Source organism: Piliocolobus tephrosceles, chromosome 11 (assembly GCF_002776525.5).
Source record: "Piliocolobus tephrosceles isolate RC106 chromosome 11, ASM277652v3, whole genome shotgun sequence".
In the NCBI taxonomy this organism is placed as follows: domain Eukaryota; kingdom Metazoa; phylum Chordata; class Mammalia; order Primates; family Cercopithecidae; genus Piliocolobus; species Piliocolobus tephrosceles.
The window spans coordinates 60,292,752-60,306,809 of record NC_045444.1 but is presented as its reverse complement, the minus strand read 5'-3'; the positions used below and the strand labels follow the sequence as shown (position 1 = coordinate 60,306,809).

At 50.8% G+C, this 14,058-nt stretch overlaps 1 protein-coding gene across 1 annotated transcript; it reads right to left on the bottom strand.

The window, feature by feature from the left end:
• Positions 1-9,537: 9,537 nt before the first annotated feature.
• SP9 (Sp9 transcription factor) lies at positions 9,538-13,087 on the bottom strand. Its single transcript, XM_023186018.3, has 2 exons — positions 12,934-13,087; positions 9,538-11,930 (listed from the first exon to the last, which is right to left on the bottom strand). Exons 1-2 carry the CDS (start codon positions 12,952-12,954, stop codon positions 10,491-10,493), a joined length of 1,461 nt encoding a protein of 486 aa, XP_023041786.1. The 5' UTR covers positions 12,955-13,087; the 3' UTR covers positions 9,538-10,490.
• Positions 13,088-14,058: the final 971 nt, after the last annotated feature.

Genomic DNA, 14,058 nt, shown 5'->3' with positions numbered 1-14,058 from the left:
GCCCCCTTAACCTTTTGTTCTATAGAATAAGCTGTTTACATTTGGATAATACTAGTTTTTTGTGCAGGTATACAAGTTACCTCAAACTTAAAACACTCCAGCTGGGCCAAGCACGGTGGCTTATGCCTGTAATCCCAGCACTTTGGGAGGCCCAGGCGGGCGGATCACCTGAGGTCAGGAGTTCAAGACCAGCCTGGACAACATGGTGAAACTGCGTGTCTACTAAAAATACCAAAAATTAGCCGGGCATGGTGGCACTCGCTATAGTCCCAGCTATTCGGGAGTCTGAGGCAGGATATTCGCTTGTACCCGGGAGGTGGATGTTTCAGTGAGCTGAGATTATGCCACTGCACTCCAGCACGGGCGACAGAGTGAGACTCCATCTCAAGAAAAAAAAGAAATTATCCAAGCATGGCAGCATGCACCTGTAGTCCCAGCTACTCAGGAGGCTGAGGTGGGAGAACCGCTTGAACCCGGGAGGAGGAGGTTTCAGTGAGCCAAGATCGCGCCACTGCACTCCAGCCTGGGTGATGGAGCAAGACTCCCATCTCAAAAACAAAACAAAACAAAAAACAATCCAACTGTATTAGCTTAACAGTTCTAGAGGTCAGAAGTTTGACATGGGTCTCACTGGACTAAAGTCAAGGTGTCAGTAGAATTGTGTTTCTTCTAGAGGCTCAAGGGGGAAATAGATTTGCTTGCCTGTTCCAGCTTCTAGATGCTGCCTGCATTTCTTGGCTCCTGGCCCCCTTCCTCCATTTTCAAAGCTAACAAAGAGGAGTCAAGTCCTTCTCAAATCTAATCATTCTGACACTTCGACATTCTGCATCCCTCTTCCAATTTTAAGTACCTTGTGATTACATCGGGCCCACCTGAAGAATCATGCAATAATCTCCCAATTGTAAGATCAATGTTAATTCTATCTGCAACTTTAATTCCCCTTTTCTTCATAATGTAACATATTCACAGGTTCCAGGGGTTAGGATATGTACATCTATGAGGGACTATTACTGTGCCTTCCACAAATGGCCCTTCTATTACTGTCTTACAACTATTAAAGATTTTACTTCATACCTGATTGATCCTGCCAGTGGTCAGCGGCGGAGGACAGGGGGTAGATTTTCAAATGAAACAAACTACTTTGATATTTCACCAGTATAGGTATATAAGGCATATTTAAATTTAGCTGCAAATTTTCCCTTGTGTTTCAAAGGATATGGTAAGGGAAAACTATAGAAAGAACTGGTACAAATCACAAGTAACACAGTTCCAAAAAACTTCACATCTTGGACACAAGTATTTTTGTTATCAGTGTTCTATATTTTTTAACCATCTGCTAATTAATACAAAACGAATATTGATTAGATGGTTTCGATAGTTGGCAGTCACAATTTTCATAAATTCTGTAAGAGTAACATTTTAAAGAAGTAAAACCACATCATCTGATATATATGTCTTTGCCTTGTCTGTGCATACACAGAAAACAAATGTCCTCTAAGAAAAACTAAGTGAAGAGGTAAACAACCCTTGATTATTTAGATTTTTAAGACGGAGGGGGGAGGAACTTGAATTCCTTCCACAGTATTGTTTATTAACCTATAGCGCACCTCAAAGATCCCTTCTTCACTTAAAAAAAAAAAGCATGCATTTGAAATTGATAAAGACTGCTAATTTACACCTTGAGTTCATCAGTGTTGCAGTGATTATTTTCTATCTTCTGCCTTTTTAGACTTTATAATTTTTATGTCAAAACCTATGCAATACTACCTTAAAGGGTTTCTGAAGCAATATAGTTCATGAAGAGAAATGCTGAAATGCATCCTGTAATTCAAAATGAATTAAATATGTTATTTCTTACACTTTTCTCATTTGACTCACACACCGTGGTCCACTTTTTTAATGCAGATGAGGTTGCTCAGGCTGGTCTTGAACTCCAGAGCTCAAGCAATCTGCCTGCCTCAGCCTCCCAAAGTGCTGGGATTATAGGCGTGAACCACCATGCCTGGCCAATGTGGTCCACTTTTAACTTTATAAAGTGACTGAGATTTTTTTAGTCTCTGATTTAATTATCCTTATTGTTAGGATTGAGAAACTAGAAAGTACTGCCAGAAGCTCCAATATTTTTACCCATCTAATTCTGAGAAAAAATCTCCGTGTAGTTATGGAAGATGTTGATTTTCTGTCTGGCTTTCAGCCTTGGTCACCCAAGGGTGCTCAACAGCCCTAATGAACTACCATTCTAACTTTGTAAACTTAAAAACGGAAGAGAGGCATTTTCACACAAAATCATACCATGATAACAAAGAGCTTTCAAGAGGCTTAGCTAATGTGTTCCACATACCCTAATGATGGGTAAAATAATTGGAAGTTACTTTTAAAATAAAAATATTGGACATGTAATTCTGCTTTTGCCTTTTGAAATATAAGGTAGAAACCAAGGAGATGAACCTCATAAGATAAACCTCATAATAAAAGGGATGTCTAGTATGTGTAGAGATTACTCTCAGTACCTAAAACCCAAGAAGAATCCTCCACGGTTAGTGAATCTATGACTTAAGAACCCAAACAAAAGTCCTCAACGGGGATATTTTTTAGAAAACCAGCCTGGTGAAATTTGTCATTCTTACCTTTAATAGAGAAGTTCCTTTGAAGAAATCTTGGCAGACTTACACGTTTCTTATTCATCCAGGCTGGCAGACTTACACGTTTCTTATTCATCCATGAACCTGGAACTGCACGCGCATAGGACACATTTTGGAGGCATTTCTCCCTCTGCCTCCGCAGGGACTTTTCTCCTAACCTAACATTTAACATAACACTAGCAAATTAATTCCTGTAGGAGGTGCTGTCGATTTATAAATAACCAAGAAATATCAAGTTGCTAGGTTAGAACTTGTTTATCTGAACGTCTCCGTGGTAAATTAGTCATAATTTATTTTAATAAAGGCCAAAATGGGCAGAGGTTTCTGCAGCATAGTGGCAGGTCTGCTTACCTTGCATTATGAAGCGGAGATCTTGTTTTGAACCATAGGGCTGTAATCTTAAGAAAGCTTTTCATCCAAAAGGTTTGGAGAGACCTTTCTTGCTGTTCTTCCATGAGACTGCTTGCTCATAGTGAATCAAATCATTCCACACTGCTGGGAGCAGGCGTTTCCCAGTTTTAATCACCGAACATTTGGTATGCTTTGGCATTGAAGCTCAAACAGTTCAAAATCCACCTGAGCCATTTCACTCTTCTCCTTACCTAATGACCACTGGGCTAAGACGCTGGTGGAGGCGGCTCCGGAGGGCCGCAGCTCCACACTCGGGTCCTAAGACCAGGAAGAAAGTAGCACTTTTAGCTTCAGCAGCTGAATGATATTTAAAAATCTTATTTAGGTTTTCTGAAAAAGAAAACCTCTACTATAGTTGTCATTTCTTGAAAAGAGATAAAAGCATGCAATACCTGCAGGCCTTGGGAGCATTCTCTGATCAAAAAGGCGAAAGGCCTTTAAAAAGTTGTGAGGAACAAGTCGGACTGGGGAAACTAAGGTTTGGGAAAGCGGGGGCCGCTGAGAGCTCTCCTACCTGATCGAGGCTCCTAAAATCCGGTTCCTAATGACGGGAAAGGAAGAGGTAACTCCACAGCACCTTCCCCGTTTCTCCTCCCTTCACGCCACACTTAACATCACCCCCAGAATGCCCAGACTGTAACAATAATGACGAATATGTGCGGGATGAACGCGGAGAACTGCCTGGAATGAAAAGAAACCCACCCTCCGGTCCAAGCTGCCCCGGAGTCGCCTTTCTCCAGTCCCTCCGGCTTGAAGGGCTTTGCGAGGGGGTGGACAGAAGTGGAGGTCCGAGGGTTCCTGGACTGATAGATCAGGGCTTCCCAGGAGGACGTCGCCCTAAACCTAAAGGAAGCCAGAATGGGGGGTGGAGTAGGGTGACGGGATGAATCTTGGCTGGGGTCGCCCCTTCCCATCCCGAGGCGACGCCCCTCTGCGTGCTCTGGTGGTTTCCTTCTCTGGATGCGCGTCTGGCAACCTTGCGAAAACACCCCAAACCGAAATGAGGAGGCCGAGAATGAGGGGGCGCACACCCTTCCTAGCAGATGCGCCTCCGGCGCCAGGAGGCCGCCCGACACCCGACCCACAAGGTGCGGCGGGGAACGGTCGGGGCCGGCCCTCTGCGTGGCTCCCTGGCCCCCCCGTTGGCCCAAGCCACCCCTTAGAAGCAATTCTCAGGCCTTTCGCTGGGGGCCCTGCCAGTCCCCGCCTAAGCTTGCCGGGCCTCGGGCGCAGTCCCCCGCGCGGGTCGGACTCGCCTTCAGCAGTTAGGAAAGCGAGCGAATTCTTCTGGTCGCTCGCGCTCCACAGGTGAAGAGGGCGCTTTATGAAGCTCTTGGGACAAACATGAAGATATCAACTTTCGTCAGCAATCTGCAAGAAGAATGTGGACTGGGGGAGACACCCTGTCACTTTGCATTTCCTTTATAAATAAATGAATCACCCTGAAATCGTTACACGCCGGCAAAACAATGCAAAATCCCCAGTGTGAAATTCTAAAGGAAGAGAGTATAAGGGTCTTGGAAAATCTGGAACTCTTAGGGGCTGTGGTTTTCCGGGTCCTCGACAGCCGGCCCTGGAGGGATGTGTCCCCACGGACATTCTGAAACCCTTTCCTTAACTGGAGTTGCAAACACACAGTCTATATTTGTATCAACAATATATGGGGGAGGCATGTCTGTATATATTTGCTTCATACATATTTCTATACACTCCAGCGTCTGGGAAGGGTGGGGGGTAAATAACACTGAACGGTTAAAATTATGGAGAAGGGATAATAACTGATTACTAATTTGAAAGTAAACAAACAGGTGACTTTTTCAGATCAAATTCCTCCTTGTATCGTTACAATAAATATCTCTGAAGGAAGCTCTCTATTTATGTTGTCATTGATTAATTCTTCACTACCTCATTTGATTTCGATTTAGAACGATTTGATTCTAATTTAATTAGCATGTAATTTGGATGTACATAATTACTGTAATTATGACATTCAGGTAAGGCAGCTTTAGGCTGAAAGGCAATTTCAAATTTTCTAGCAGCCTACTTTGTACTGGGAAATGGACAAGGACTTTGCGCCCTGCTATCCAAGTAGTAATTAGCACATCTTTGAAATAGGCAGTGCGGCGGGGTTTGTATTAAAACAGCAAATACAAACCCAGCCGAGTTACCCGCCGCAAAGGTGGCTGCGAGTCCCCGGAAACGCGCTGCTGCTCTCCGGCGCGAGTTCAGGGAGCCCGGCACCCAGGCGCCTTGGCCGGGCTTTCTCGACTGCGGGTGACAGCGCCTCAGCCGCCTCGGGCGCAGGGTTTGAAGGTGTCGCTTTTTAAATTAAAATACAATAAATACGCGCTGGGGAGTTGGGGGGCACAAAAATGGAGGAGGAGGAAGTCACTCCACGTAGTCCGAAGACAGGTTGGGGTCAGGGAGACAGTGGACTGGAAGAGGACGGAAAGGGGCGGCGGGGGTAGGACGATGCCCTGAGAGGAGAGAAAATTGGCCAACGCCCCCAACTGTTACCCGATTTCAGATTTGGGTTTCAAAAGGAAAGGGAGAGGACAAAAGGGGTCGTTTTGCTCCGGGAGGATGTGCGCACCCTTCGGGGAGGCCTGGAGCGGGGCATCTGGGGGCTTCTCGCCGCCTCGGGGGCCTTGCGCACCGGACCCGGCTCCTGCCTGCCCAGCAGCCCCCCCGCGCCCCACTCGGGCTGGGGTGTCCGCCGGAGGACGAAGGCGAGGCAGAAGGCTGCTCTGGCCCGCCTCGGGTTGGGGCTGCGAAAGCAGCGGGTCCCTTGCCTCCCTGATGTCCACGGGAGGGTGGTAGGGTGGGATGGTTTGGTGACCTGTTTGAATCGGCCTGGTTCCAGCCCGCCCGGGATAGTCCACGCGGGCCTTGCGGGCCGGGAGCCGCGGATGCAGAGTCGTAGGGGTCTGCGTCCACAGCTGGATCCCCACATCCTGGGGTCCACGTCGCTGCCGATAACGCTTCAGCGCTCTCAACTTTAAGTTGGAAGACCCTGAAGTTGCCTTGAAAAGGATGTTAAATGCGACAATTCTAAGACCAGGGCCAACCGGTCCTTATTTTGTTTTGTTTGGATTTTCAGTTAGCACGTTCCAGAAACGACCCTTTTGCCCAGAAGCCACTGCCAAGTAGTGCTCCCCACCCCCAATAGCAGGATTCGTTCCCCGCTGGAACGCAAACCCTCGCGTTTCTTCGCAGGATCCGCTTGATTGCTGCAGCTCGCGGCAAAAGCCGGTCTCCAAACGCTGACAGCCGCAAGCCGGGCAGGCGGCGGCCTTCCCGCCTCGGAGCTCTAGGTGGCGCCAGCGAGCCGCACTCGCCAAGCTCCTCTTATGGGAATCAAGAGCTACTGTCAAACATAAAAGCAAATCAGAGTTTTCAGTTTTTTTAATGTGTTAAGAATGTTATTCCTTAAGAAAATTTGTAGCTAAATTATTCTCACTTAAAATAAACACTTAGTATACCAATTACACAAATGGGCGGGATTTATGTGAGATTTACTTCATCTGCATTTTTGTAGTGGAAGAGAGCCTTGGTGAATACAGATAATAGATGCAAATAAGATTAGAGTTAAAATAAATAAAGTTTCCATCCGAATAAAAAGAAATTCAATTTTACACGACTTGTAACGATTTGACGGAAGGTCCAGACACGCCATTCAGGTGCACAATCTAATCTCATCAAAATAACGTTGTTTCCCGCCTCGAGGAAGAAAATCTCTTTCTTTTCTTTTTCTTTTTCCTTGTCAGGTAGAATCCAATTCATTCCAAGGGGAGAAAACTGGTGTCAGAAAAGGAGACGACGGAGGATGGTGTGGATCGTGGCTGGGTGGGCGCAGGGCGGAGGAAAATTTGCTTTTCGTTCCTCTGTTGCGCTGGAAGCTATGGGACAGGAAACGCCAGGGAAACTGGGGAACTCGAAATCGCACTGCCCTCACCCGGGCCCAGGCGCGACTCTGCGCCCCCAGGCCGCGGCCCCCGCCTGCGCGGACCTCCAGGCCGCTACCCACCTCTGAGTTTGGGCCCTTGGCCACCGCCTCCAGCTCCTTCTGGCCCCTGAGCCGGAGAGGCACAGGCCTCTGGGGCCCCGAGGTGGCCCTGGGGAGGCGCGGACCCACCGCAATTGGGGACCGAACTCGTGTTCTAACTGGCGGGCTGTCGCCTCCCACGCGCGCTGTCTCCAATTTGGTCAACCCCGGCCGGCCGGTCGCCACCTGCTCAAGTCAAGGTTCCCGGTGCCCCCAGGGGCGCCTAGGGCAGGGGGGAGGCCAGGCAGGGGGCCTAGGCCCTCTTTTCGCCTGCTGGCTTCGGCCGGGGCCCCGGGGCCCCGCTCCCTCTGGGCTCAGGTTCCGTGGACTGCTGTCTCCCGGCTGGACGCTTGGGCCGGGGCAGCCGCCCGCCGCTCCCAGGAGCCTGGGTGATGGACGTCCGCTGACCCGCGGGGCAGAGGCAGCGCTCACAGGCCTTGATCACTGGCCTGCGGAGGGAGCCGCGCGGCCAGCAGGACCTGCACAGCCGGGCCCTTTGATCTGCCTTTATTATCAACGACAAACAAAGCTGCTTGGGCCCGACGCCCGGGCGCCCGCGTTCCTGGGGAGACCCACCACACCCTTTACCCCGCGCCGCCAGCCCGCGGCCCCCAAACGCGCCAGGCACCCTCTGGGCCTCCAGTGCCCCGGTCTGAAGCCCCTCCAGGAAACGCGCCCCTACCAGCTGGCTCTCCAGAAGACCATCCCCCGACCAGAGGCGCTTAGGGAGTGGGGCGCTCCCGGTTATGAACAGCTTGATCGGGGAGAGAAAAAGGCCAAAGTGAAGAAAAACTCCAGGAAGAAGAGTGGGGCAGCCTGGCTGCGGGGAGCTCAAGAAGGAGAAGGAAGAAGCCATTGAATGTCACGCTGCAAACTCCCTGCTGGGGACCTTCGTTCTGTTTTATCGCTACTTTGCGACTTGGTGTTTCAGAACAGTTTCCGAGAAAACATTTTGATGATTGCTAATAACAAGAATTTATTTTTTCTTTCCTAAAAATCAAAACCTTCGCTCAAATTCCCAAGGTGGACAGTAATCAAAAATGGCAAAAAAATTATGTTGGTGCTGACTTCGCTTGTACTTCCTCCTGTGTGGGAAGTCTTTTAGAAATATTTTTATTCTGTAAATATGTACTTTATTTTCTAAATTAACATTTTTTCGAATTGCGAAATTATCTCATTTACCAATTTTCTTTTTGTCTCTCCCTCTTTTCTCCCTCTTTTAAACTGGGGCTGTTAAGTTGGTGGTCAGAAGACAAAGAGAGTGAAAATAATTTTCATTTCAATAATTGCCTTCTGGTCAATTTAACTGTGCCTTATTTTGAAAGAGACTGTCTAAATGAGATTCCTGTCCCAAATGTGTTCCCAGGCCTGATCCCAGCCTTTAATTATTCCTGAGTTTTTTTCTTCAGAATAAGACGCCGCACTGAGTAATCACAAAGAAGTCAGAGAGCATCCTTGAACCTTTTCAGAAGCAGCGCCACTGATATTCAAATAACCTGCGAAGGCCATTTGACGGCGCAGGGACCTAGGCATTTCCAATTCACTATTTGCATAGATCAGCCGTCTTTGAAAAGGAAAGGAGCAGTTGTCTTCCATAACGTTAAAAAGCCTAGTTATCAAATCAAGTGCTTAGTTTGGGAGCTTTTAAAACGTTTACATTTTATCTCAGGTTGCCCTTTACCGTTTGACATGCAAATTTGGTGCAGTTAATTTAGACAATTAAAAAGATCTTCAAGGGAGCTTTGTCACAGAGAATATTTGGAGTTTTCCCCGCGGACCAGCTGAGATAAAGTTGGCCAGAACAAATGATGTCTAGGAGATTAATTAGATATTTGATAAGACATGAATCCCTAATAAGGGAATACAAGGCACAGGGGGCTGCTGTGTGCTCTAAGTCAAAATTAATAACATTTAACAAGATTTTCATTTAGGCATGAAATGTCTTTTCCGGGGTATTGACTCTAGCGATTTATTCCCTTGAGTTGCCTTCCTACATACAGGGCCTTGGGAGCTAAAGACTTCTTTTTTTAAAGCGTTTTCCTTTCACAGATTGTTTTTAAATCACTTTTTAAAAACAAACAAACCCACCAGAATTTTCTCTGACACCTCCCAGAGGTTTAGGCACCTCCCCAGTTAAAGCTGCCAAGGACCTTTGCATTTTTTAGGCGCTCCAGAGTTTTAAAACGTCACCTTTTGAGAGCCTTCACATTAAGCAATGCAACTACACGTCCTTATAACCCAATTTAATTTATGCTGTTGATATACAAATAAATAATTTTGACTTCTCAAAAACGTATATGTAGTATGGCTTTTATAACCCACATAAACTTTACATTACCTACAACTAACATTAAGGGAATTTTTTCCCAACCGAAAAAAAAAATATCGACCCACGAAAAGGTTACTGAGGGGGAAACAGGATTTTTAAAAAAGGAAATGTATTGTTCAGAGTCCTTTAATAATACCAAAATGAAAATATGATGTCAAGATTTTCTTCATACAGATAAACGCATTTAATTTCTTTAGATGACCTTAACTTACGTGTTTGTGAGTGAAATGATAACATTTTAAATATCTTTTACATATATACTGACTTTCACAAAGTGCATCAGAAAATTAAAAAAACTCCCTGAATTTCAGGGATTCACCCAAAAAAAACTCTATTCGAATGAACATTTACAAGAAAATAAAAGAGAACACAATATTTTGAACCCTATTTATACAGATGTTATGAAATACAGAGAAACTGTCGCTAGACTTCCAGTTTAATATCTCACCTTAAGCCTTTCGATGCTTCCTTTTTTAGGAAAAGTCTCATTGTAAGTAGACATCAGGCAGGACTTGGAGCATTTTATATATAATATAATCCACACAAAGGGCGTTTTTATCGGTCCCGTTTGTTTTCAAATGTTCTGACAGTCCTTGGCTGGGTGGTGGCTTGTTTTTGAGAAAAGGAAAGAGACGGGTGTTGGAGGGAGGTGGATAGTGGGCAAAGAGGGAGCCTTTCTATGTATTGCTCTTCGCTCGAGAAGTTTGGGCGAGTGGTATGTGTGTGCGCGCGCGAGTGTGCGTGCTTGTGGTTGCAGGTCTCCGGTGTATGTGTACGTCTGGGAGTACAGTTTTTAAAGTGTTTGTGTCGGAGGATGGTTCGCTTTTGTTTCCGGACCACGCATTCGATTCTCATCCGGGCGCAGAAGGCGAGGCGAGCTCCTCGCACGGCGGGCGAACCGCAGCCCGGGAACCCTGAGCGGCTCCACCTCGCGCCCAGCCGGTGCCCCGGGCGCGTCACTGAAGCCCCTGCCCTCCCGTCCCCCACTATCTCGCCCTCCGAACCTCTCGTTCGTTCTCGGTGTCTCTACTCGCTCGCGTGCTCGCGCCTCTCGCCCGGTCTCTTAAGAGTCGTTGGGGCCAGACGCTGCTTCCTTGCCTCCCGAGGAGGCCGCCGCTGCCGCCGCCGCCGCCGCCGCCGCAGCCGCTGCCGCTGCCGCCGCCCGGGCGGCACTAACTCCGGAGTCATGCAGGATGAGGTCGGGGGATTCGGAACGGGGCGTCTCCAGGTTGCTGGCGTCCGTGTCACTGTCGCTGCCCTTTTTGCCCCCGCCGCCCCCGTTGTGCGTCTTAATGTGTTTGCTCAGGTGGTCGCTGCGCATGAAGCGCTTGTTGCACACAGGGCAGGCGAAGCGCTTCTCGCCCGTGTGAGTCCGCAGGTGCCGCTGCAGCTCGTCCGAGCGCGTGAAGCGCTTGCCGCAGAAGAGCCAGTTGCACACGAAGGGCCGCTCGCCCGTGTGCCAGCGCAGGTGCGCCTTTAGGTGCGACGTCTTCCCATACACCTTGCCGCAGCCCGGGATGTGGCAGCTGTGCAGGCCCTTGCGCCGCAGGCTCGCCCCGGCCGGGCCCAGCCGCTCCGCCTCCTGGCAGTTGGGGCAGTCGCAGGTGGCGCGGCCCGAGTAGCGGCGGGCAGAGCGTGCTGAGCTCCCCCCGGCGGCGGCGGCCGCGGCGCCCGAGATCATGGCGCTGGCGGCGGCGGCTGCCACGGCGGCGCTGGAGTCCGAATAGGAGGGCAACACCGGCTTGAAGCCGTCCTGGGCCAGCAGGTGCTGGCTGGTGGAGAGCAGGTGCGAGGCGGCGGCGGCGGAGGAGCCGAGACCGGTGGAGCTGAAGGCCGAGTGCGTGAGCGAACTGAAGTCGGGGTTGTAGGTGCCCAGCTGAGAGTGCAGCGAGGCCTGGGGGGCGCCCGAGTGCAGCGAGCTCTGGAGCCCCCCAGCGGGGTTCTGCACTTCCAGCCACGACCCCGGGCTGCTGTGCACGTCCCACCACGACGACGCCGCGCCGTTGGTCACCTCGCCGGCCGCCAGCGTTGAATGGAAGCCCGACTTGTACCACGACTCGTACGGGTGCGCCATGCCCACGCGCGGGTACAGGCCGTCGGCCGCCGTCGTGTGCACCTTGGAAATGAAGGCCGACTGGCCACCCGCCTCCTGCGGGGACACCCCGGCCGCTGCCGCCGCGGCAGCCGCGGAGTTGGAGAAGAGGCCGCCGTAGTCGCTGCTGAAGGCGGACGACGTGGGCGACGTGGAGGCCAGGCAGAAGGCGCTGTTTGCGGCGCCCGAGCCGCCCGCCAGGCCGCCCGAGCCACGGCCCCCGGTGGCCACCGCGAAGCCTGAGAGGCTAGAGCCGAGGTTGCAGCTGGACGAGGAGCGCTTCCAGGGGTGAAAGCCGCCTTTGGCGAAGGCGCTCGACTCCGGCAGCGTCGTCAGCGGGCTCGTGTTGCCGATCTTGTTGCAGGTCGCCGCTAGCATGGCCAACGGGGTCGTTCCGAAGCGCGGCTCTTCCTAAAGTGGGTAGGATGGGGGAGGGAGCAAGGAGGAGGAGGGCAGGAGGAAGTGGGGAAGAAAGAAAGTGCACCCGTGAGCAGCCTCGTCCCCTGCGGCTGCTCCCGGGGGACCCTAGCTCCCCGCCTCGCGCCTCCTCCCCACGCGCCCGCGGAAGAGTCAATGCACCGGGCGCGGGACAGTGGTCATCACCGCGGCGAAGGTCCGGGCGCCGGAAAGTTGCTCTTCGCTGAGGCTGTAAATCAAAGATGCCTCCGTGTTCCCCGCCTCAGTCACTGCAACCCTGACTACAACCGGACTTGGGTTGTTGCGGTAAACCGGCTCCTCTCCCAGAAGACCCCAAGTCGCCCTTCGGGGTGAAGCGCGAAGGTAAACACAGAGACCAGAGACAACAAACACCGGGCGAGGGCGGAGGCGGCCGAAACAGCAGCCAGGGACGGGCGAAACTTGCAGCACTCCCAGGGTGGCTACGACTTGACTTTTCTTTTTTAATAGAAAACGTTTGGTTTTAAAGTTTACACACACACAAACACAGCGATTATGAAAACAACAATCCGAGGATAAGCGTCCAGAGACGTATTTTCAAAGTCACGGGCGAACTGGGGAGCCGCAGAAATGTAAATATTTATTAGCGTGACTAGATGGACTGCAAAACGATTAAGACTGTTTTCTGGAAACACCACTGTCGCATAATTGCAACAAAATCCCCAAAGCAAGGCGGGGGGTGGGGTATATAAATCACGAGGGGAAGAAAAGAAACCTCTAGCTTTTCTTTGAAACCAAGTAAAAAAGGACTTCATTAAGAAGACCTTTTCTTGCAAAGGCATCTGCTGGGTTCCAAAAACTTGGGAAAAAATCAGTCCCAGAAATGTGGAAAGTGCTAATAGAAGCTGAAGCCGCAGTCGAGCAGCAACAGTTTCTCCGGAGCCGCAGACCCCAGAAGCCATAACGAAAAATTACTCCGGTTAAAACAAGCAAATGCATTGCCGCGCTTGCGACTTACCCCGAGTATAGACGTGGCCATAGCAGGTCTCTGGCTGCGCAGCGAGGCTGGGAGCGGGGCTGAGCCTGGCGGCTGCTCGGAAAAACTGCTTGGGTCCCGCGCGGCTCCCGCGTCCCCGCGCTCGCGCCGAGCTGACTCCGAGCTCCCGCCGGCTAAACTCAGCCTAAGTGCGAGGAGCACCCGCTTTGAAGTGCCGCTGGCTGCGCCTCTCACCCAATGAGGGCGCAGGCAGAGCAGACGGGAGCTGCCCCGCAGCCAATCAGACGCGCCGAGGGGCCCGGGCCCGGGCTCCCGGCGCGTGCCAGTCAAGTCTGCTAGCTAGGGCGGCGGGGGAGGGGGGGAGTAAGGGGGGAATACTTGGGTGGGGGGCGAGGGCGGGCTGGGGACTGAAGAAATTACAGTGCAATTAAAAATTTGCACACACTCACGCACCAAGCCAGGTTTAAGTACCAATGAAACCGGGCCACAAGCACCCCCCCACACACAAACTACCCCGAGATGTTGGAAGTTAGGGCTGACAGTCCTACTCGACTCCCCACTTGTAGGAAAGGAGGCAGGAGAGGAGGAGACACCCAGGCACAGCCCGCACCAGCAGGGCCCAAGTGGAGACGGAAATGTCAGCCCTCACTTTGTGTGTCCAGGCTCTTGCCTACAGAACACAACTTCAGCTTATATCTATCATTCTTGCTTGGGATTTTTTAAAAAAATCATTTTCGTGTGTCTTCTACCCAATTCCTTATTCCACTAGATTCAATGTTACTCTCACAGTTATACTGGGGAGTGGGCACGAAGGGACAGTTCCTCCGAGAGGAGCGAAATAGGCCTCTCTGTACAGATCTACATCCACAGATTTGTTGGGAGGGCCTGGAGCCTGCTGTATCCCGCCATTTCCCCCCAGCGGTGTAAGTGACTTCCTAATTGTCGCTCTGGCCTCTGACCCGGGGGGTAATACAAGTGCCACTCACGCTAGACGCTTCTGGTGGTAATTGAGGGCACCCTTTGTACGGTTTCGCCAGCGCTAAGATACCAGGTTAACCCAGTTGTCAAATATGACTAAACAGTGGGATGTGCTGATTATCTGCCGGGTTTTGCTGGGGGCTGGTGTGGGGGTGGTAGGCATCAACC

Coding starts and splice junctions, on each gene's coding strand:
- SP9 (XM_023186018.3), bottom strand. CDS start 12,954: ATGGCCACGTCTATACTCGGG. Junction 11,931..12,933: donor TGGCCACGTCTATACTCGGG/GTAAGTCGCAAG, acceptor TACCCACTTTAG/GAAGAGCCGCGCTTCGGAAC.